We start from the raw sequence: 21,735 nt of genomic DNA, 5'->3' as shown, positions 1-21,735 counted from the left end.
GGCTGATGTCCCTGCCTGGCCTCAGCCCGCCCTCACGGAGGTGCCACCCCAGCCTGCCCCACACCACGGCTGGGGCAATGGGACATGGCTGGAGACTCCCTGCCAGCTCCCCTGGGCCACTCCCCAGGCCAGCAACATCACTGGCATGGGAGCAACCATGTTCTCAGAGTTGTAGATAACCCTTCCAAAAAAGGCTGACAGTATTTGACAGAACAGAAAAAGAAGTTTATAATGCTGGACTTCATTGCCCTGGACTTCTTTCAGGTTGGAAATGAGGAGAAATTTCTTCTCAGAAAGAGCAGTCAGGCATTGGGACGGGTTGCCCAGGGACGTGGTCGAGTCACCATCCCTGGGGGTGTTCAAGGAAAGGTTGGATGTGGTGCTTAGGGACATGGTTTAGTGGGTGACATTGGTGGTAGGGGGATGGTTGGACCAGATGATCTTGAGGGTATTTTCCAACCTTAATGGCTCTGTGATTCTATGATTCTATAACAATGCATGTCAGGAGTACCAGCTTCTTTTTACAATTATTTAATTTAACGAGGGAATATACAGGTAGTGTAAGTGCTCTACAAAAATGAACAATGTAAACGTCGTCGGGGAGTTCATATTCAGCCTTCTTCATAATACAAATTAACCAGTAAAATTAAAAGGCAGAAAGTCTGCCAATAAAAGGATTTGATGTTTAATTTACACAGTGTAATTAGTCTCTCCAATTCACTGCTGTAACCAGTGACTGCTTGGGTCAAACAAAGGAAGAAACATTTACCATTGGTATTTCTGTCCAATATGAGGGTTTACATATTATTCTTCTGAAGCGCACTACTGTCATTCTCAAAGCTCACCAAGTTTTTTGCCTTTTTGTCAATTTCAGTGCTCCTATTGTAAGTATTTCCCAGTAGTGCACGATTTAAAAATCTTATTGAAACTCTACAATAAGCAAAGCCTCAAGACACCTTTCAAGAAATCTCTTTTCCTAGGATCCCAAACTTGTTCACTATACTGCAGCCTTAGCAGTAGTTAAAGTGGTCCTAAATCAATGGGAAAGAGCCCAGGAAGACTTCCCTTTGTGACCTTGTGGACTGACAACTAGCTTCCTAAAATTCCCATTTTTTTTCTTCAATTTAACCTGAGCAGCATCTAGACAGAGGAGGGAATTTGTATAGTTATCTTAATAAAGAATATCATTATCAAAGGAGAAGAATAATATACTGTCTCCTTCTATTATCAGCACGCAGGGGCTCTTACACGTACCCATGTGTCCACAGGTATCTGGATTCTCCAGACATCACCAATAAACTGCATCGGGGCAGCATAACTGCCACTGTGTGGCCATCGGGGTGTTTGAAATCCATCACAATCTAAAAAGAAACAAAAACAACCACCAGCAATGAGCATGGCTTACAGAGCATCACACATACGCCAGGCATTTTCAAGTCTCAAGCTTTGTTTGTCTCCTCATTGTGTTAATCAGAATATTGCCACAAAACAGCGACATATGTCCTTAAGGAACAAAAGCCTTTAGGTTTCTGTCCTGCATCCTTAAGATCTCTTCCTTTCAGCAGTGTGTTCAGAAATCTAACGCTGACATAAAGTTTATATATATATAATCTTATAAATAATACAATTGAAATACTAAAATAAATATTTTATTTTCACAATAACAATTTCATTTGCAAGATCATGAGAGCACTGTTGAATCTTTATATGTACCTGTGATGTAGGAAGAGATTATTACCTTACAACTAAAGGCAACTGCATAAGGAGAGGGGCCACTTGCTATCTAAGTGACACATCTGGGCTAAGTCAGTCAGCTACTGTCTTTTTGTGAGGTTTATGCAGAGAGAGACAAGTGTCTCCACAGGACGATTCATCATAGTCTAAAATGCAGCTAAGTGATGTGGGATGACCCCATGCCCTCTGGAAATGCCCATTTATTCTCAGCAGATTGAGCTGAAACAATTAACTCAGGGTAGATACATAACATTTAAAGAACCAGTATCAGGGCAGATAAATCATTTCCAACCTGTCCACGTTCTTAGAGGTCTGCAGCACAAAAAGGACAAGGAGTCTCCCAAGATCCTGACTAACATGCCAACTACCAGAGCAGCCTTTTCTTGTGTGCCACCTGGCTTCTAGCCACGGCAATATACCGAGGTAATGCTTTCAGCTTTATTTCAATTTCACAGCCCAGACAGCAGTGTTCCATTTTGCTTCTGCTTGGGCTAGGAACGTTACCCCTTTACATTTCCCAAATGAGAGAAAATCCTGCTGTGAAAAACAAGGAACAGGTCCTTTAAGCATGCCAAATGATTTAAGGAAGACTTACCAATAAAAAAAATGGTCAAAAATCATTCAAGTCATGGTTCTAGCTACATTGAGAACAAACACCATGAAAAGTGGTGCCACCTGATTTGCAACCTGCTAAAGATGCAATCCAAAAGCAGACTTACTACGCTACACCAGATTGAAACAAATTAAGCAGTTCTACTTCTGCATACAGATGCATTTATCAAAAGAAAACAATGGTGCAATGATTAGTCATTCAGCACAAAAAAAAAAAACAAACGCCACAAGACAGACTGAATAAACAAGACTGTTTTAAACACTACAAATTACCACTTGCAACTATTGCTATTTATTGTTGTGCACACTCGAGCAAACTACAATGGCATTTACGTTTTTAGGGAAAAAATTATTTATCCTTTAATACCACCTACACAGAGCAACAGCTTCTGCTCCTGTTGAGCTACCTAAATTTGAGGAAGGAAATCAGCATGACAAACAGTGGGACAGAAAGGGTATAGGGAAGAACAGGAATACAGCCTACCTGTGAGCTCTGATCAATTATTACAAAACACTTCAACAGCTACACAAAAAATTGAATGGCAGACGCTTTCTAATATACTCCTTCCCTTGCAGGTTGCAATTGCTTCCAGGTATCCTCAAAGAAGCTTCAGTGATCTAACAGGGAGGCTGTGCCATACAAAGCATGGCTAGGCACAAGCCTCTCTGAAAAGCAGCGCTCTGGTAAGGTAAAGAAACAAGAGGATGACTGATAAGAACAGCAAGTAGGGGAAAAGCATGAGAAGAAGTGAAGAGAGAAGTAGCTGGATTAAATGGATGAGAGGACACCTCAGCCTCTTTTGCTTCCTTGTCCAACTGCTGCTCAGAGACAGGTGTAAGGAGCATGAGACTGGGTTCTTCAGGAGCATGGCAGAATAAACTGAAAAAGAGATGCTGTCCAAATTCCTTCCTTGGAGGCTCAGTTACCCCTCTGTCCTGCTATCTGGTAGTAACAACAAAGCCCAGTTCTTGCAGATGACATTCAAGAGTTACGCTTTCTCCAGGAGTCAGTGCTTGCCAGCTGTATGGGGTATCCTACACTTCCAGTTCCCATCTCTCTCCAGGGCCTGGAAGAGGGCCTTGGCCCCTTTTACATTTTCATGTGGGGATTCCCATTTCAGGCTGGGCATTCTGTATGAAGTATAAGGAAACAGTTCCTCCAACCCTGCCCTGCTTTACCTCATGCATCTCCAGTTTCTCTTCCCCCACCAATTGTATGCCTCCCAGAGTGTCTTAGCAAAAGACGTTAAGGCAGGTAACAACTGTGCACCCAAAACAGCAGAGGTTCAGAGTGCTCTACAGCAGGTAGCATGTCGGGAACGACAGGCCAAAAAAACAACCCCAGTAGCTAGATTTTCAGGCAGAAGTGGCAGGAAAATAGACAGTGAAAGTGGAGATTATGTGCTCTTGGTTGAATTTCAGCTATGATAAGCTAACAAGAAATACGTGAAACAAATTTCTGATGGTGCAGAATTTAAGGCTGAAAAACAGATTATGTACTGTACAAAGTATCTGGCAAATCTAATCCTCACTAGCAAAGGATCCCAGCTCTGTCCCTGCTCCCTCCTCTCTCCTGTAGAGGAGAAGTTTCTGTATTATTATCTCACAGTGTGTGGCTGTTCCCCTTCTACATGAATTTCACCCTTATGTCAAGCAGTGCTGATTTGGGGCAAAATATAAATAAAGGATTAATTTACTTGCAAATGAGCAATGACATTAAGTAATTAGCTGTAATGGGAAGAGTCAAAAATCCGAATTCAAAACTGAATTTTGTTTATGAAGCAGACAGATATCCTTAGCTGAAGGATATTGAAATTCTGCAATTTTCTCTTAACAAATTAGACACTGCAATTCAGACAGAAACACATTTAAGGAACCCACTGTGAACATTTGAAGAAAATTAGTGCAATTTCTGCGTTGTTTCATGCCTTTATCTAGAATACCTGCACCTGAAGGCTTAAAAACCAAGCCAAAGTACTTCTAGTCTTTGTCTATGGTACAGTAAAGAACATTTAACCCAGAAGGGTTTTGAAGAACTCCATTCTTATCTCTGAAAAGCCTATTACTGACTGAAGTAGATAACATTCCCAACTCCTATATGTGTCTTTATCCTGACAGAACATTCTCAATTGTCACTGTCAGACACACACACACACACACAAAAGATTAACGCGTTCAGTCCGCTTTTTAATTTACTAAGGACTCACAGTCAATAAAGTAACTCTGCCACTGCTGAATCAATCCGCTTCATGACAGCTTTGCTCCACGGGAGCTATTTCCAATTACTTTTTTTTTTTTTTAACCTATTTACTTTTTTCTCTTAGGTGGCTGAGTCAATAAAGATCAAATTTCCTGCTAGCCCATGGTGCATCACCCAGGGATTACATTCAAAAATAAAAATAGTGGATGCTTTGATCTTACACAACTTTTACCTTCTTGCTTTGTAGTGTGGAAGAAGTGTCTCTCTATATATACACCAAAAACTTGAAAGAAACGCAAAAAGCTAATAATACCTACTCATGGATTTAAATATCTTGTCATGGTGCCAGGTTATTTAAGAGTGTTCATGACGAGGGAGCACATGAAGCAGTAAACAGCTTTCAAGGATGCTAAACATCAAAGCAAAGCAACACCCACATCACAAACATTGTTCCTCTGGCATAAAATACAGCTAAACACACACACAAAAAAAGAAAAGAATGCAGCATGAAAGTAAGAGGGAAGAAAGTATGTTTTTCTTAACTCCTCAGGGAGTGAGAAGTCTGTGCTACCTTTCAGTGCAGCAGTACTCTACCTCCCGAAAGTGCAGGGGGAAGGAGGTGAATGACTGGTCTATCAAATAAGTAATGATCCAAAGGCAAAACAGAAGTGAAGCAATGGGACTATAAGGACAACGTCAATAAGAATTTCACTGCTACGGTGTGGAACAACAATTTTTTTCTAAGCTTTGTCTCTGACGCAATTTGTATTTGATGTTAATATACTGCCTTAGATGAAACATACTCTAAAATTCAAAAAAGTGGACTGCAAAAAAGTACAACATGGAATACTTTTCAAGTCTCTGACATTATTTACTGAATTTTCAGAGAAAAGACACATTATTAGCCTACATAGCAGTTTCCCACATGTAAAACAGATGAAAAAGAATATCTACTTCAAAGACAGCAGAGAGGTTTAAAGCCCCCACACAGAGCTTGAACAACACAGTGCAGAGATGAGAGCCTGTTGGCCTATACAGGACTCAGGGAATCAATCAATGCCTTTCAGAGTGTCTTTCATTGACTGCAAAAACCATGCTAACTTACAAAATTCGGAATTTAGGAATATTCTGAATATTTAGGGGCAGAGAGTAGGATTACCTTTCCCAAACAACCTATGTCATAGGAAATTTGTCCTATGTAACCTGATATTTACATCCAGTATCATGGTCTCTAGTCATACTCCAGAAAATGAGTGCAACGTTGATGATCGTGATGATGAAATGTTATTTCACTACTGCCTACTTCAAAAGTCTCTAACACCTGCACCAAGCCTCACCCATATCAGATTTAAGCTAAAGCATACCAACTCATGCTAAGCTTGCTTATCTATTTAGGCACTACGGTGACGCTAATCAGATATTTAATATACTTCTAGGTTCTCGTTCTTCAAAAATTGTATTCAACTTTTGATCCATGCAATGCATTATTTATTCCTCTATTATTTATTCTATTACTATTTATTATATTATTTATATCCGAATATATTATATATAGTATTTATTTAGATTTATTCCTGTATTATTTATTCCTCTTAGTTTTTAAGCATTCATATCCTAGACCTCAATTATTTCAAACATTATTTCAAAACAGAGTACTGCATTCTTCTCCTTCTGAGGTCTCACCTTGCTGTTAACTGTCCTGATAACCACAAGGAGATTGTATCCAGGGAACCAGATAGCAGTACCTCTCCCAGCTATTATGTATCCCCCTCCCTGGAAGCATTTGAGATCAGGTTGAATGTTTACCTACAGTACAATGGATCAGTTGCATTACTACTGCTTCCCTCTCTCCTCCACCAGAGGTATATCATTGTCCTTTCTGTAAAATACTTATCCAACCCCAGCATATGACCTCAATGTCCTCCTGTGAATCCTGAGACAGACTTAGTCAAGTTCTCAACAACATCCAATTTATTCAATTTTGCAAACATGCCATTTTAAATCTTTAATAAATGGCCTCCCTAGGTCTTAGCTTAAATTATTTTAGGACACAGAAAGCAAGAGGCTAATGCTGTTAGCCTCCATTTCATTTCTTCTATTGACTTAGCCTTCTCTGCAATGTTTTCCATCCTTTCAGTCTTCCCTTACATCCATGGGCAGTCCTACACTGACATACTGGGAGCTGCCCCACATGTATCAAATCTCTCATTTTCTTTTCCTGATACTGTGTAATTTGTATTGTTAGATCTGTAATGGAGTACAGTTCAATGGAAGAGCACAAGATGACTCTATAATAAAAAGGCAAAATCCTAATCCTAGTGGTTTCCAGAGGGCTCAATCTGCTCAAGAAACAGAGCCAAGACAACACAAGGAATCAGTTCTGTACCCTCAAATACATCTCCACAGACTTGTACTTGATGTATTACTCCACATCCTGAAAGCAAATACTCCCTATTCACATGTTTCATGCTGTACCAAATGTCCTCCAAGAAACCACTGAACAAGCCTTTTCAACACAGACACAGATGTTCTGTAATGAGTGCAACTTTATTATGCAACTATGATGACATTTACAGAGTTCTAGTGTGCACATCTGTGTGCATGCTGCTCTGGCCTATCTTTTTTTCCACACATACTAAAAACTTGTAAGATCTCAAAAGAGATTTTCAGTATCTCAGTAGAAAAGAAAGGATTTCAGGGCTCAAAAAGAGTATATCACCTTTCAAAAATCACTAGTCATTTATAAATATATGTGGAAACATGCCGTAAATCAGCAATTTCCATGTTCCTGAGGTTACAAATACACGTGTACAACTCTTCATCTTGTTCCCATGCCACCCTACCCGTACATTTATCATCCTGTCATTGACAGTTATAATCTTCAATGGCAAACTTTCTGGAGCAGAAGCAGTGTAAGGGACTGTGAGCAGGGCCTCCACATAACATAAATAATAACCAATACAGGACAAACCAGTCCTTGGCTGAGTAAAAAATACTGCCAAATGTGGGATAGGAAACCCTTCCAGTAATGAGAGACTCAGTTCCAGAAAGGAGGACCTGCAATGCTTACATTTGGGGTAACACTCTCACACCACTTACTAGTGTAGCACGAACCTCCTAGCTGTCCTAACGCTCCAAGTCCTTACAGGTTCAGGATACTTCATAGCATGGATAAAACATGCTGCATGTTCATCATCCAGTACAGTGGAAGATCATCTTCCCCCACTCACCACAAACACCAGGGTTGGTCATCAAATCCTACTCTCCTCTGCAGGTCTCAGCTTTCTGCTTGTAATGTTGTGGTACAGGATGCCAAGATAACTCCAAGGACTTAAGGTAGGATTCAGTTCAAGATGAAGACAACTACATTTGCCTGTAAATTCTTAATGCTTACATTAAAAGTCCTATTAGGGCACTGGAACCTGTGAAGCCAGGCAGTAGGTGCCTACATTAACATAACCTGAATCACTCCCTAGGCTGGACTGACTCAATCCCCATTGATTACAGCAGAGCTCAGGCATGAAGTGCACACGTACACACCTACTCGCAAACATTAAATTTTAAGTGTCTTAATCCTGGACTGAATACCACTGATGACACGTTATTAAATATAGCACTTAACAGTATAGATTCATCAGATGCCTCAAATCTGTTTAAAACAGTCCTGCCTTAATTAAAACTTCTTCCTGCACTACCGTCACTACGAACTTGCCCCCTACACACTGAGGAAGTGGTATGTAAACAGTCCGGTGCTGAATCTCTGTAATTCAGCAGGATGAAAAGATGGATCTGCTCAGCCTGAGACTGAAGCAAAGGTCAGCTAGCCGCTCTCATGACTCCATCTAACGACAGTCCCAGAGACCACGACAATAACAAAGAACTGACAGAACAAAAGACAACCAAATCCTGTTTTTTCAAACTAATTCTTGCATGATAGCTCACAAGAGCTGACGGGATACATGTTTTGATCTATTGCTACAGAAACTACCATATGGCCCGTTTCATAATCCTCTACATCTTCACTGTAGAAGGGAAATCTACTAAGGGACAAGGATCTGAACATGAATTCACAAACATGGCTTAAATACATACAGAAGAGTCATTCCTTAGCAGACAAAGGCATAGAACTAAAAAAGAAAAAAGCATTACAAAAGCCATCTTCTTGGTCAACAATGTCTGCTAGGGTCATAAAGGGTAATTCAAAAAAACAGCATGATAATGAAAGACTTGTTAAAAATAATTTATAAATTGACACAATTGCTGTGTTTTGCCCCAAGGAAGAGAAGGGGAGAAGGCTCTGAGGTGACCTTGTTGTGGCCTTCCAGTACTTAAAGGAGGCTTACAAGAAAGATGGGGAGAGACTCTTTACCAGGCCGTGTAGTTATAGGAAGAGGGGTAACAAGTTTGAACTAGAAGAGAGTAGATATAAACTAGCTTTAAGGAAGAAATTCTTCACTCAGACGATGGTGAGGCCCTGGCACTGGCTGCCCAGAGAAGCTGTGGGTGCCCCATCTCTGGAGGTGTTCAGAGCCAGGCTGGATGGGACTTTGGGCAGCCTGGTCTGGTGGGAGGTGTCCCTGCCCATGGCAGGGGGTTGGAACTGGATGGGCTTTAAGGTCCCTTCCAACCCAAACCATTCTGTGATTCTATTCTATAATTCTATTGTGAAAGTACCACACATCTGAAATATACATATTATTTTCAAGTAGGTAAAACAAAGAGAAAAAACAAAGAGAATATTTTGATGTTTGGACAGGTGTTGTTCTAATGCTGCTGATTTTCATCATGCGTACAATATATTTCTTCTCTCGTACCCTCTAACTGCTTTACTTGCTCAGTGAGTGTCTTCACTGCCTGCAGCTGAAAGTTATGCACAAGAGCTCTACCACAGCATCAGCATCTGGCCATGAATTTACAGTTGATGGCTTACATGCACATGCACTGCAGAGAGGTGTAAGCTCTAAGAGAGGAGGAGGAAGAGGAGGAGGAGAAACACCTCACAAGGAACTCTGAAACATGCAGTTGTCCCTGCTTCCAGCTGCACCATCAACCTGGGTTCCCTCCAGTGCTCTCCTGCAGCCCTAGCAAACAGACCAGAGCTTCACCTGCACTTCACCAACAGGCTGCCTGTCCGCTTTCTGCTCCTTTAAGAGCACAGCTCTCTCTGCCCCCATTCAGAATCTATCTGTTAAGTGTACTACCAACATCACAGGATTGATAGCTTTGGTTCCAGCACACTTGTAACCTCTCTAAATTGCTAGTTCCTCACTCAAAATTTCCAGAGTCAACTCTGCTGGATAAGAGCTCTGTGGAGAAACTATTAAAACACTCAACACAGCTGAAAAGAAAAACAGAAACAAAATTGGTGCAGTATACAAGATGCTCACAGAGTATAAAGGCAGGCAGAGTTCAAACCCCATTTGCTATACTCACTGGTATTATCTAAGGCCAGGGGAGACAATATACCACAGCAGGAGCTTAACAAGTTAAGCTTGTTTCTTTGCTTATAGACTACTTGTGATTGTTATTACTATTTGTCGTTTCTACATGAAACTTGCCACAGTCTTAAAATAGGCTCCTGTAACAATAGAGATGACATCACCACCTAATGAAATTAGGTTTCTCTATTGAGTTCCAGAGCTGAACTGCTGCTGAAATGCAACAGCTAAAGATAACGACTTTTTAATGCCCTAGAGCTCAGTCTGTTTTGCTGTTAATTTGTGGCAGACACCAGGATTTCATTTCATGCATCAAGTACCAATCTTCTAAAAATAATGTGAGGAATAGGAATAACTTCCACTGATAAATCTCTTCCAGAGATTAAAAATTCTTAAAAAAAAAAAAAAAGAAAGAAACGAGTAATTCTACTCAAACAATACAGAGGCTTCTAAGGCAAATATAGCAGAACAGTATTTAAAGAATGACAACATAAAACTTGGCTCAAAAATAAATTAAGCTGTAAATATACTAAATGTATTAGTTTTCTTCTATTACGATTATTATATTTTTCACAGGAATTAATAGTAACTTCATATTTAAATAGTTAATCCAAGCCACCACAAAAGAGTAGCTCATGTATCATAGTGAAGGGTACATGGGAGGAGTGAAGTGAAGCAAGAGAAAAAACAGATTTTAGTTTATAAACACCAATATCGAGTTATAATCTAATCCATTTTTTCAAGATTTTTAGCTAACTTTGTACTTCATATGATATGAAAATCAATTAGTCTCTAACAAAATCTATGGAATTGCAAGATAGTTTCTAGAGGGTCTGTTTGATTCCACTGAAAAATTCCATCTATATATTTGTGTGTCATAGTAAAGCATTAACAGACAACTGGGAACTGGAAATGAAATAACACTGCCTCAGCATATGAAGTAAGCACACTACAAAAAAAGCAAATAAGCTTGGAGATAACATTAAGACAGAACCAAGTTGATAAAATAATTATCCAGTTTTCCTTCATTATTTAACAGCTAGGACTGCAGTCAGAAAATCTTAAGCCCTATTGCAGACTTCAAACATTTTAGAAATGTGTTTCCCTCATAGTTTTTTTTTTTTAACAATCAAAACAAAATCCTGCTAAATGGAACTGTATGTCATATTTTTCATAGCATATCTACATATTCTTCCATGCAATAGTGAGTGAATTTCATTTTCAAATTATGTCATCCTAACTGCAGTTTCTTTTGTCTCTCATTCCAGCAGTGGACACAATGCTGATGTAACTGCCCAGAGGAGGGCACGAGAACATTCTTCTCACATCCCTTTCTCAACACTAGCGGCTCAAAGAAAATGCAGGATGCTAAAAAGAGTAACCAACTGGGTGGAAGGAAGCACACTGATAGGAACCAGGAGGAGCTGCAGCTCTGCCTTCCTCTCTCAGCAGCCAAAATAATGGTCCACATGCAAGCAACACAAAACTGCTACAGAGAATACAGTAAGACAACTTCCCACTCTAGCAGAGCCAGGAGAGAGATCTCAAGTCCCAGCACATTCTGCATATTCCCACAGCAATCTAACTACAGTCTGCTCTTACTCAGGGCTGACACAAGATCTTAGTCAATTTAAGAGTGAGCAGGTCTTGCACTGCGGGGAACAGCTTTACAGAAACGCAAGGCAGATGACAAGTTTCTTTCTTTCAGGGAAAGGAAGGGAGGCTGGTATGAATCGTCTATCTGTGGAGATTCTCAAAACCTGGCTTGACACGGTCCTGAGCAACCTGCTGTAGGTGACTCTGCTTGTGCTGGGAGAATTGGTCTAGATGACCTCCAGAGGTCCCTGCCAACCTCAGCTGTTCTACAAGTCTATGCAGTATGTGTCCATGAATCTGATAAAGTGAAGACGAGGGAGAAAGCTTTCCAGAGCTATTGGCCCAATACTGGCCCACCGGTAGTAAATGCTGATGTCTGCGACTCACCACAGGAACAACTCATACAAAGAGATGCACCTGGAAGCTGGAATGTCTCACCAAGATGGAACAGCAGAAAACTGAATATTTCTACATACAAAACTTTAAAATACAGGTTCTCTCATAGCTTAACTTTGATTTTGTTCCTCTGATGTAGCCAAGGAGGTAGTGGGGAAGGTGAGATCTCCGTGCTGCTGTCTTGTTTCACAGCAAATTACTGTCATACAGCTTCTAGAGAAACAATGAGAAGACCCTATAAACAACCAATGCTACAGGAGAGTGGAAGGAGGTGATTAGGTATTGCGGCACAGGATCCCTCTGAAAAATGTACATGAAACTGGGCTTTCATGACCCTTGCAAAGATCAAAATAACTGATCAGGTGGAAATATCAGTAAGACACGTTGATATCTGTGAACGGGATCATGTATGAAAAGGTGAGACAATATCCAGCACAGAAATTAAAACTTGGAACAGTACATTTACTGAATATTCACCTTTCCCTGAAAACACAGTAAGACTATTATAAAAATTCCCATGAAGGGCTGCAGGCATTGTTACTTATCTCAAGGGCTCAATTCTGTATTCATTTATATCATCAGGTAGCTTTCCCTTGATTTCAATGGGTCTTGTTCACTTTATTTGTTTCCAAGCTCAAATAACAGTACACTGTGGAATGACATGGGCAGAAAGAGACACACAGGACATTTATAGAGAGCAAGCATGAAGAACAGCAACACATTTACGAAGCCTGATGTATTTAACTTGTGGTGCTCAGGACAAATTTCACATAGAGAAATTCTTCAGTAGTTTTTAAAAATGAGAAACTACTTTTAATGGTAAAAACTGCTAACTGATGATTAATTACAAATGCAGCCCCCTTTGGGTTTCCAACTAAACGATACAGAAACTGATGCAAACTGTTCTTCAGAAGCAGAGGAAATCCATGACTGTAGGTTACAGCTCAAGAAACCTGTCTTACAGATCTGAAAAACACACTATTGAGCTTCACGAATACCACCACAATCATTTGAGCAAACCTCTGAACTCATCATTAGATCTTAGCAATTAAAATGAACGTCTTCCATTCAAGCCAAGAGTCGTTTTGGTCCTGCCAACCCAATCTCATTTTAAACATGGATTGCTACTATTATAATTTCACCCACTACAATTATGCTGCTAGCATGGACAGAGTTAAAGCTTTGTCGTAGAGCCTCTATCAGAGTAATTACTTAAATGAGTTAAGATGTTTTGTGCCTTCCCCTAAAAGAAAATGTAAAAAGTAAATCAAAATAAATCAGCAACTAAGCAAAATAAGCAAAATATGACTGAGACCACACAGTTAACACAGTAACATCCAGTACCTGCCTACCTTGTTAGAGCTCCTGCAAGAACTGAAACAGGTGCTGACTGTCAATGGCTGGATACAATCTGGGCTTTCGAAAGGCTTCTGATAAGATCTCTCAAGCAGCTTATTACAGAACAGCTGCTGCTGCTACAACAGCTACAGATTTGTGTTTGTTAACCAAGACAGATTAGAAATAGATTAACAAATAAGAAGCAAAAGCGCAGGAATAAATGGTCAACTCCCAGCCTGGGAGAAGAGTAATAGCAGGGTACCTCATTCTAGCAGTTCTATGACTACCACTGGTCATTCCTATTTCAGAAGATCTAGCGGGGTACTTCTTTGTAATATCGCTCTGCTTTCAGGGCTTAAGAGAGTCACGACTTTTCTTTACAGATCAAGGCCCTTAATATCTGCAGGCTAGGGCATGATGGACATGTGTTCAGATGAACAGAAGTCAAGCGGAAGACAGGGATGATGCACGCACTCAGCCTCGGTGTTTAACCTTGAGCCACAAGTCTGACTCAGAACCCTGAGGCTTCCCTTTCACCAAAGTTAGGGCAGGAGCCTCAGCAGGGCATCAGAGCAGCCCTCCTTGGTTATGCCAGTTTTCTGCCGGGGGAGGCACAGGGACTAGAAGTAGAGTAAGGCACTCAAGGGGCAAAAGCAGAAGCTACGGAAAAGAAAATGACAAGCCTGTGATTTTCATATTGGGGATAGACATTAGGAAAAGAGAACAGAACACCAAAATTAGAGCATGGTGGCAACACAACACACCCTTCGGGAAGACCACAACTGTTTCACCCTCTGGCATGGGGGCAGAGGGTGTCCCCCAGTAGTCTCTGAGAGAATGAGGCAGGGCTGATAGGAAGAGAGAGTGCAGTGTATCACTCGCTATTTACTGGGGGTAAGATCTGCTGCCAGGAAGGGAAAATTCCTTTCTGAGTTTGGTACTCTCACAGCGGCACTTAGCTTATCACAGAAACATTACCTCTGTCTTTCTAAAACTCCAGTGAATCAAGGTTTACATAACAGCATGTTAAATGGCAAATTAGGAAAAACAGAAAAACAGAAATCTCAATATTGATCGAGCTCCTGTTGCAAGCCTGCAAAAGGAAGTTTGAGACAGGCTTTGACTAGGATTTTTCCAAGAGAGCTGCAAACTTGGCCAGGCTCCTAGGATGAAATATTGTAAAGTTGCATACCTTTAGAGACACCAAATGGAAGCGCTGAAAATAACATCCAAATCAAATCAGTACAGAAAATTCTTAACAGAAAGGATTGTTCCCTGTTTTGCAGCACTCTGTTCAAATTCACAGACACAGGGATATATGGTTTACCGTTGAACTTAATAAAATCACTTTGGACTGATTTTTCCCCATTGCCTTTCTTTACCCACTACGGCAACTTCTGAATTGAAGAAAACTATATTCAATATCCTAGCATCAAAACTGACATTCATTAATATTTTTTAGCATATCAGCTTATATAAAAAACGGTGAATGTGATAGTTTATAAAATGTCATTAGAAGCCCATAGGGCATTCTGGAAGTCTCACTTCATTCTGCAGTTTCCCAGGAGATGCCAAAGAAATAGATCAAAACCTGAGAAGTGATTAGCCTGTCCTGACACTCTCACCTTTCCTGGAATACTGTGGGACAAGACACATCACATGTCTCACCGCTTTACCTTCAAACTTTGTAGTGGTTTGTATAAGATAGACATAAGCCCAAAGTAATAGCGACATTTTCTCCTTCAAATCATTTAATGTCTTGTAAACTCCATAAAGCACAACATATTGCAGCAACTACAACAAAATTGAGCCACTTGGTTTCACTGCGCCTCTTGATAGACCAAGTTGTTCCATGCGACTAAGATGGGAATGAGAATCTCACACCTACATTTCTGCCTCATTTCATGTAAGTTTAATAACTTGGATTGCTGGAGGCTATCTGCTATACTACAAATGCAGTGTTGTGAAGAATCACACCCTTCCCCAGATTGTTCATATTTCAAAAAGTACATTCTAATGCCAATATCTATTCCCTCTTCAACATAAATGAATTTTGCAGAAACAAATTAGACTTACAATGATTCCTCTAACAGAACAGTCCAAAGTGCTTTCTTACTGGATAAACTCATTCTCCAGATGAAAAGACTGATTTCAGCAGTGTGTTTCAGGCTGCAAGGTATCACTGACGGTGGCAGTGGCACAAAGGGCAGTGAGAGACCATGTCACTGGTGGTGTCCTCTAGGGGTCGATACGGGGGCTAGCACCGTTTAACATCTTCATTAATTACCTGGACGATGGGACTGTGCCCCCCCAGCAAGTTTCCAGACAATACAAACTGGCGGACTGACCGACACACCAGTGCTGCCATTCGGAAGGACCTAGACAGGCTGGAGAACGGGGCAGACAAGAACCTCATAAAGTCCAAGAAAGGGAAGTGCCAAGTCTTGCACCTGGTCAGAAATAAGCCCAGGCACCATCACAATTTGGAAGCTGATCAGCTAGAAAGCAGCTCAGCCAAAAAGGATATTGGGGTCCTGGTGAACTTGACTGTGAGCCAGCAATGCACTCTTGTGGCAGAAACGGCCAACAGCCTCCTGGGTTGCGTAAGGAAGAACACTGCCAGCAGTTCGAGGGAGGTGATCCTTCCTCTCTACTCAACACTGGTGAGGATGCATTCAGAGTCCTGTTTCCAGTACTGGGAACAGACCGGGCTCCCCAGTACAAGAAACATAGGGACTTACTGAACTAATCCAGCGCAGGGCCATGAAGATGATGAAGGAGCATCTTTCATATGAGAAGCTGAAAGAGCAAGGACTGTTCAGCTTGGAGAAGAGAAGCTTTGGGGGAGATCTTATCTATGTGTATAATAAATACCTGATGGGAGGCAATAAAGAAGAGGGAACCCGACTCTTCTCAGTAGTGCCCATGGACAAGACAAGAGAGAATAGGCACAAATTAAAACCCATGAAATTCCATCTGAACATAACAAGTTTTTTTTTGTTTTTTTGTTTTTTTTTTTAAACTCGGACAGAGGTCAAACACAGGTTGCTCAGGCAGTTTTGGAGCCTCCATCTGCAGAGACAGGCTAAATGCAGTCTCTGACAACCTGCTTTAGCTGACCCTGCTTGAGCAGGGCTTGGACTAGATAAGCTCAGGAGGTCCCTTCCAACCTAAACAATTCTGTGAAGATATCACAAGAAGTCTGTAAACCTATGCTGCTGATCACTAAGGCACTAGGCTAGGAAGGCACTTGTGTTTAGTCCCCTGGTCTGCCTCAAACTCCTTTTTCGTATGTCAAGGCATTTATTTCAATTACTAGTTACTAGAAGCTGCCTAACTCAGACCCTGGAAGGACAAGCATAAAAACAATGGGAAGAAAAGTTCCTTCCATGACTTAACAACAAGAATTATGAGGCGTTTCTGATTTCTTTTTTCCTTCTCAAGTGTCTGGTCTGCCAACTTCAGGAAAAGGTTACACAACTAGCTGGGCTGCGAGGTTTTTTCTTTATGACACTTCCTATTTAAATGTGTGCATTTTCTTTGAGAAGAATACAGAAAAGACTAGACATAAGGCTTTATGCATTTTTTTTCCAGTAGGTTGCAGCCTAATTTATTCTGGTGAAAAAAAACATTAAGTCACACTACAAGGAGAAGAATAGAGAACAGACAAGAATCAGGATTTGCTGACATATATGCAACTCCAACTATTTATTATCAGAGTGTATACATTTTATAAACCGTGATGGGAATAGAGTAGTAGGCTTCGAGAAACGCCTAAAATAACTAACTCACATATTACTACAGCTGCTGTTTACATTTTAAAATCAGATGAAAAGCGCACAAAAATATATTAAAGAAATCATAAAAAGTTATAAAAGTACCAGAAAGCAAAGGCATCAAATAAAGCAGCATTTTCTGTACCACTGGTCTGTTTTACTGCATGTGTGCTTTGATTGACTGAATCTGAAAAGTTCACTGGTAGCCCATTAGGAAAAGGCACTGAAACTTGGACACAGTCTGTTAGCTCCCAACGCCTGTGTCTGAAGTATCTATAAAAGGCCAAAGTCTAGCTGTTTCCCTGATTGAATTATATACATTCCAATTTTTAACAGCATCATAATCTTCCAGGCAGTCCTCCTCACAGAAAGGTTTGTATTTCTCAGGTGATTAAAATCACTCTGCTTTTGGCCATGTGTTTGAGACCATCACAAAGCTATGCTGTAATATAATCATCTGGAAATGCACTGCCTATGGTGCCTCACTGATGAAGTAAGAGAGCATCCAAGTCAGAGTCAGCCTTTTAATTGAAATGGAAAAGGTAAGGAAGCCTGGGGCTGCAGAGTGAGGCAGAAAAGGATGTGAAATTACAGCAGCACCAATATAGCTTTTATAAAGAAAACTGAAGTAATATTTTCACTTGCAAGGTCAACATAGGATTAGCGGTAAGGCGGGGTCATCTATTGCTGCTGTGCTGCTCTAAATACTCAGCATGTATTAGAAAATTTAACTTATGATTGATAAACTGCACAGAAGATCAATTACAGCTTTTTCCCTAGAGAAATTGCATGAAGAGATGGATGTTCTCACGTGCTATCTAGCATGGAGGTGCTGACACTATTAAAAGATGCCACTGCAGTTGAACAGATCAGAACACTACCACAGAAAGTAGGCTAAGTGCAGAAGCAGCATAGGGAAATCAGTCCTAGACTGGCACACACCAAAACAAAAGGAGTGAAGACTCTAATGACACTGTTCGCAACGCCATCACAACTAATTCCAGATTTTCCTACTCTAACCTGATGCTTTTCTTAATGTTTTTGTGGCTTAGATTAACAAATGCATCCATGACCTGTCTGAGAGAACTGGCAACACTGACACCTCTCTTTCAAGGGATCAAGAACACAGAAGTGTGACTGCCACACACAATATTGGGAAGGCTACTCTTCCTCAGACTCGCCTCTAGTCCCAGAAGTAACACATTTACTAAAAAACATCCAAGAAAAAAAAGTCGGTGTCAGAACCCAGATTAAAGATACAAAGAACGTCAGTGCTCGTGACAGTCAGCCATGGTCCCTCCTCTGCCTAAAGAGTAAGACAAACCAAGAGAAACAATCAAAGTTGCTGTTTCATAACAGAAGGACACTGTCTGTTGGTATGCAGGTACACCTAACTATATATGCACACACATCTGTGCCCTCTACACACCACTGCCAGAACAGGGTAGCGGATTAGATTGTCCTCACACAGGGTTCGCAGCTTTTCAACACAAAAAAAAAAAAATCAAAACAGCAACAAAAAATAACAACAAAATCAAACCTCTAATACCCACTGCAATGACCTTTTGTTCTTAACACTGTTAAACATCTAGTTATCCACCACCACGGGAATATACAGCAATAGATATACCTTCCCTGTAACAAAAAGCACAAGATCGTAATGGAATAGGCCACGCAGCTATGTCTAGAATATGAACACCCTCAGGAAAACACAGGAAGGTGCAATGGCCAAGTAGAAAAGACTTGCTGCAGTAGTGCTTAAGGCAGAGCAGGTAACGTTAAATTTGTAAAACAGGATGGGCATAGGTGCAGCACATGAACTGCAATAGAAAGAGTAGAAGTACGGACACTAACTAGAGGACTGGATGATATGGACTGTTTTCAGCCCTACTACTGGGACATCGTATAGCTTCATTCTACTTCGCTGTTCTTCCACTTCCCTTCCTACTTTTTGCCTGCATCACCTGCAAATTTTGGAAGATCCTGAGATCAGAGTCTACCTCTGCATGCGTTGTGACTAGTTCAACAGGGTTCAGACTTTGACCAGACCCTCTACAGGTCCACCCATCTATATTAGCTTACTGTAAACACACTGAATATAAATATTACAGACCAGAGGTAACAGGGGATGACACAGGAAAAAATGGAATTAGAAAAAAATGGAATTAGAAACATAAACAGGGTGATATACTCCCTAAGATGAATACTAAATGAAGGAAGGTCAATGCAGCACTAGATGCTAAGACTTAAAAATAGGATATCACTGGCAAATCATCCTGTGACAACATCTCATTGCAGTTGCTTATTTAATTAGCATATCACATTACCTTGCATGCTTGAGATTGAACTCAAATGAGTGTGAACAAACACCATGGAAAACCAAATTAAATTGTATTAAACAATATAAAAATGAAACTACTCAGTAAAGCATCATCAAAATATATACAGATATAAGTTTACCTCAGCTCCTAAACTGAGAGAGATTATTTCATCCTCAAAAGCAGAATGTGTATCAATATGAGGAGGGATTCCTGCACACAAAAAGAAAAAAAGTCATTATAATAACAGAGGGGTACCTCTTCAGGCAAACCCTATTTACATGGATGTCCACTTTGAATGGGATGTAGGGCCGAACAAACAAATTTATAAAGGAGCCTTCCAAAACAATTCAGGACAGGATCAGCCCATCGGATTTACATGCCCAGATAAGATATTAACCACACAGCTAACCTAAGTGTTCTCTATAATCAGTGGAAATACCTAGAAGACAGTTCAGAGCACCCGAAGGCCTCACTCACCCACTGAAGACTCCTACTGGTCGCCTCGCTGCAGCAAGCACCTGAAATCATTATGCTCTCTTCTTAGCTTAAAACTAACAGTTAAATTATGCTGGGTGTCTTTGGGCCTTAGCTCATCCACAATCATGTATTGCTCCCTCACTCTTCCCCGGGAAGGAATCACCCCAAATACCCCTTGTGTTGCTAAGCAAATGAAGGTGCAAAGGATTTCAGCTTCAGATTTAGGACCTACTACTACAAACAGATACTGTCAGGGTCAAACCCTGCCCCTCCGCTTTGCAGTTCTCAAGAAAAATCTACACACCATGGCTGGGCTAACCCCTGGGGGGTAATTATTTTGGGGTGTGTATGAGTAAACACGTATTTGAGAATTTCCAAAAGGACAGCAATTTCTTTATTTCTTTTTTAATTAAAGAAACTGCCGTTCCCTGAAACCTGTGCCACGTATTTTAACACAATCAAATTTCTTAGTTGAAAACATTTTTTCCTAACACCGTCAGTCAGGTCTACAAAACATCATTATACACGAGATTTTACCTCCAGATATAAATAATCTGAATTTCATTCATTTCACTGAAAGCAATACTAATGTTTTATGAGGCCAACATTTAGTTTAATAGAAAATCAGCCAGACTTGAAACGCAAGGACACACATCTGCTTGTGTTTGCTCATAATTTTTATTCTGTATGAAGCACTGAAACTCTTCCTTCAGATGCACACTGAAGGCAGCATAATTCACTGTGCAACAAGAGGACAGTTCAGCATCACCCAAACAATTCAACCAAGACCACACTGACCTTCCTGCTGTTTACACTCCACCCATGCAGCACATAGAAAGAGACAGTCACCTAAGCACTCAAATGTGGGTGGTTACTTTCAAGTATAAATCCAGAAATTTAAACATTATTAGGACCCTGAATGAAAAAAGTACTTTCAAGAAGGAATTAATTTGATGTGTCTTCAACGTGGCCCCTACAGTTTAGATACAGCTTAGTCATCATTCACTTTTTAAAATCTCAAGTTTAGGGTCCAGTGACAGAATCTGGCTCATAACACAGATACTAAAGGCATTAATCTGGCTGCACTCTGTGTTCATTTATATCCTAACAATTTGCACTTAGGAAAGGGTATTGCTTTATCTTGTTTTGTCTTTAAAAAACTGCTTCTGTTCTTGATAGAAATCTACAATTCGAGCTAATCTCCTGAGGTCCCTGCCAGGAGTAGGTGACTGTAACAATTTAAGAGATCGGCAGATACATAAACAAATGTGATCAGCTTTTCAGACTCCTGTTTGGCACACACTAAACTAGCTGTCAGACACTGATTCTGAAAGAAAAGCTGTTGTCCTTCGTTCCTAAGGACAAATTAGATATCCACTCTAGAGGAAGCCAGATAGTTAGCCTTGATGACTGACCTTCGCAAAAAGCACAGCACATGATTTATTCCCTAGAGGTGTGATGAGAAGCAAATTTCTCTACAGTCTGGGAAAGATTACAGAAATTGAGAAATTTCTTATTCCCCAGATAAGAGAACACTTCTTGCAGCACACTTAAGAGCCTATATATCATGTATACTAACATTATACCACATAGTAACAGCAAGAGCTGTTTTCTGGAGACTACGCACATTACAGGGAGCAAGGAGAGTTTGGAGAAGCAATGAAAAAGTACATGAGTGCAAAAACAAATATGACTGCTTATTCCTGTATTCTTTTTTGTTGAGTTTCCATGTTACGGCCTTGTATTCTGGAACATCAACTTCTGTAACAGTGTTATCAAAAACTGTACTTCTGAACACAAGCTCCTGGGTTCAGAAACCAGTATGAAGACATTAGGTTTGATATCAA

At 40.5% G+C, this 21,735-nt stretch overlaps 1 protein-coding gene across 8 annotated transcripts in view; it reads right to left on the bottom strand.

Annotated features, from left to right (window-relative positions):
- ALKBH8 (alkB homolog 8, tRNA methyltransferase) overlaps window positions 1-21,735 on the bottom strand; it is a 50,882-nt gene that overhangs the window by 14,199 nt on the left and 14,948 nt on the right. For all 8 annotated transcript variants that reach the window (XM_083839929.1, XM_083839930.1, XM_083839934.1 and 5 more), the window contains 2 exons: window positions 19,551-19,621; window positions 1,255-1,361 (listed from right to left, as the gene is read on the bottom strand). In XM_083839929.1, coding sequence (XP_083696055.1) covers window positions 1,255-1,361; window positions 19,551-19,621 — 178 coding nt within the window. The remainder of the gene's footprint in view (window positions 1-1,254; window positions 1,362-19,550; window positions 19,622-21,735) is intronic.

The sequence above is a fragment of the Anser anser genome (genome assembly GCF_964211835.1).
Source record: "Anser anser genome assembly, chromosome: 1".
Classification (NCBI taxonomy): Eukaryota; Metazoa; Chordata; class Aves; order Anseriformes; family Anatidae; genus Anser; species Anser anser.
Note: the sequence above shows the minus strand (reverse complement) of the source record. Positions and strands in the feature narration are given on the sequence as shown.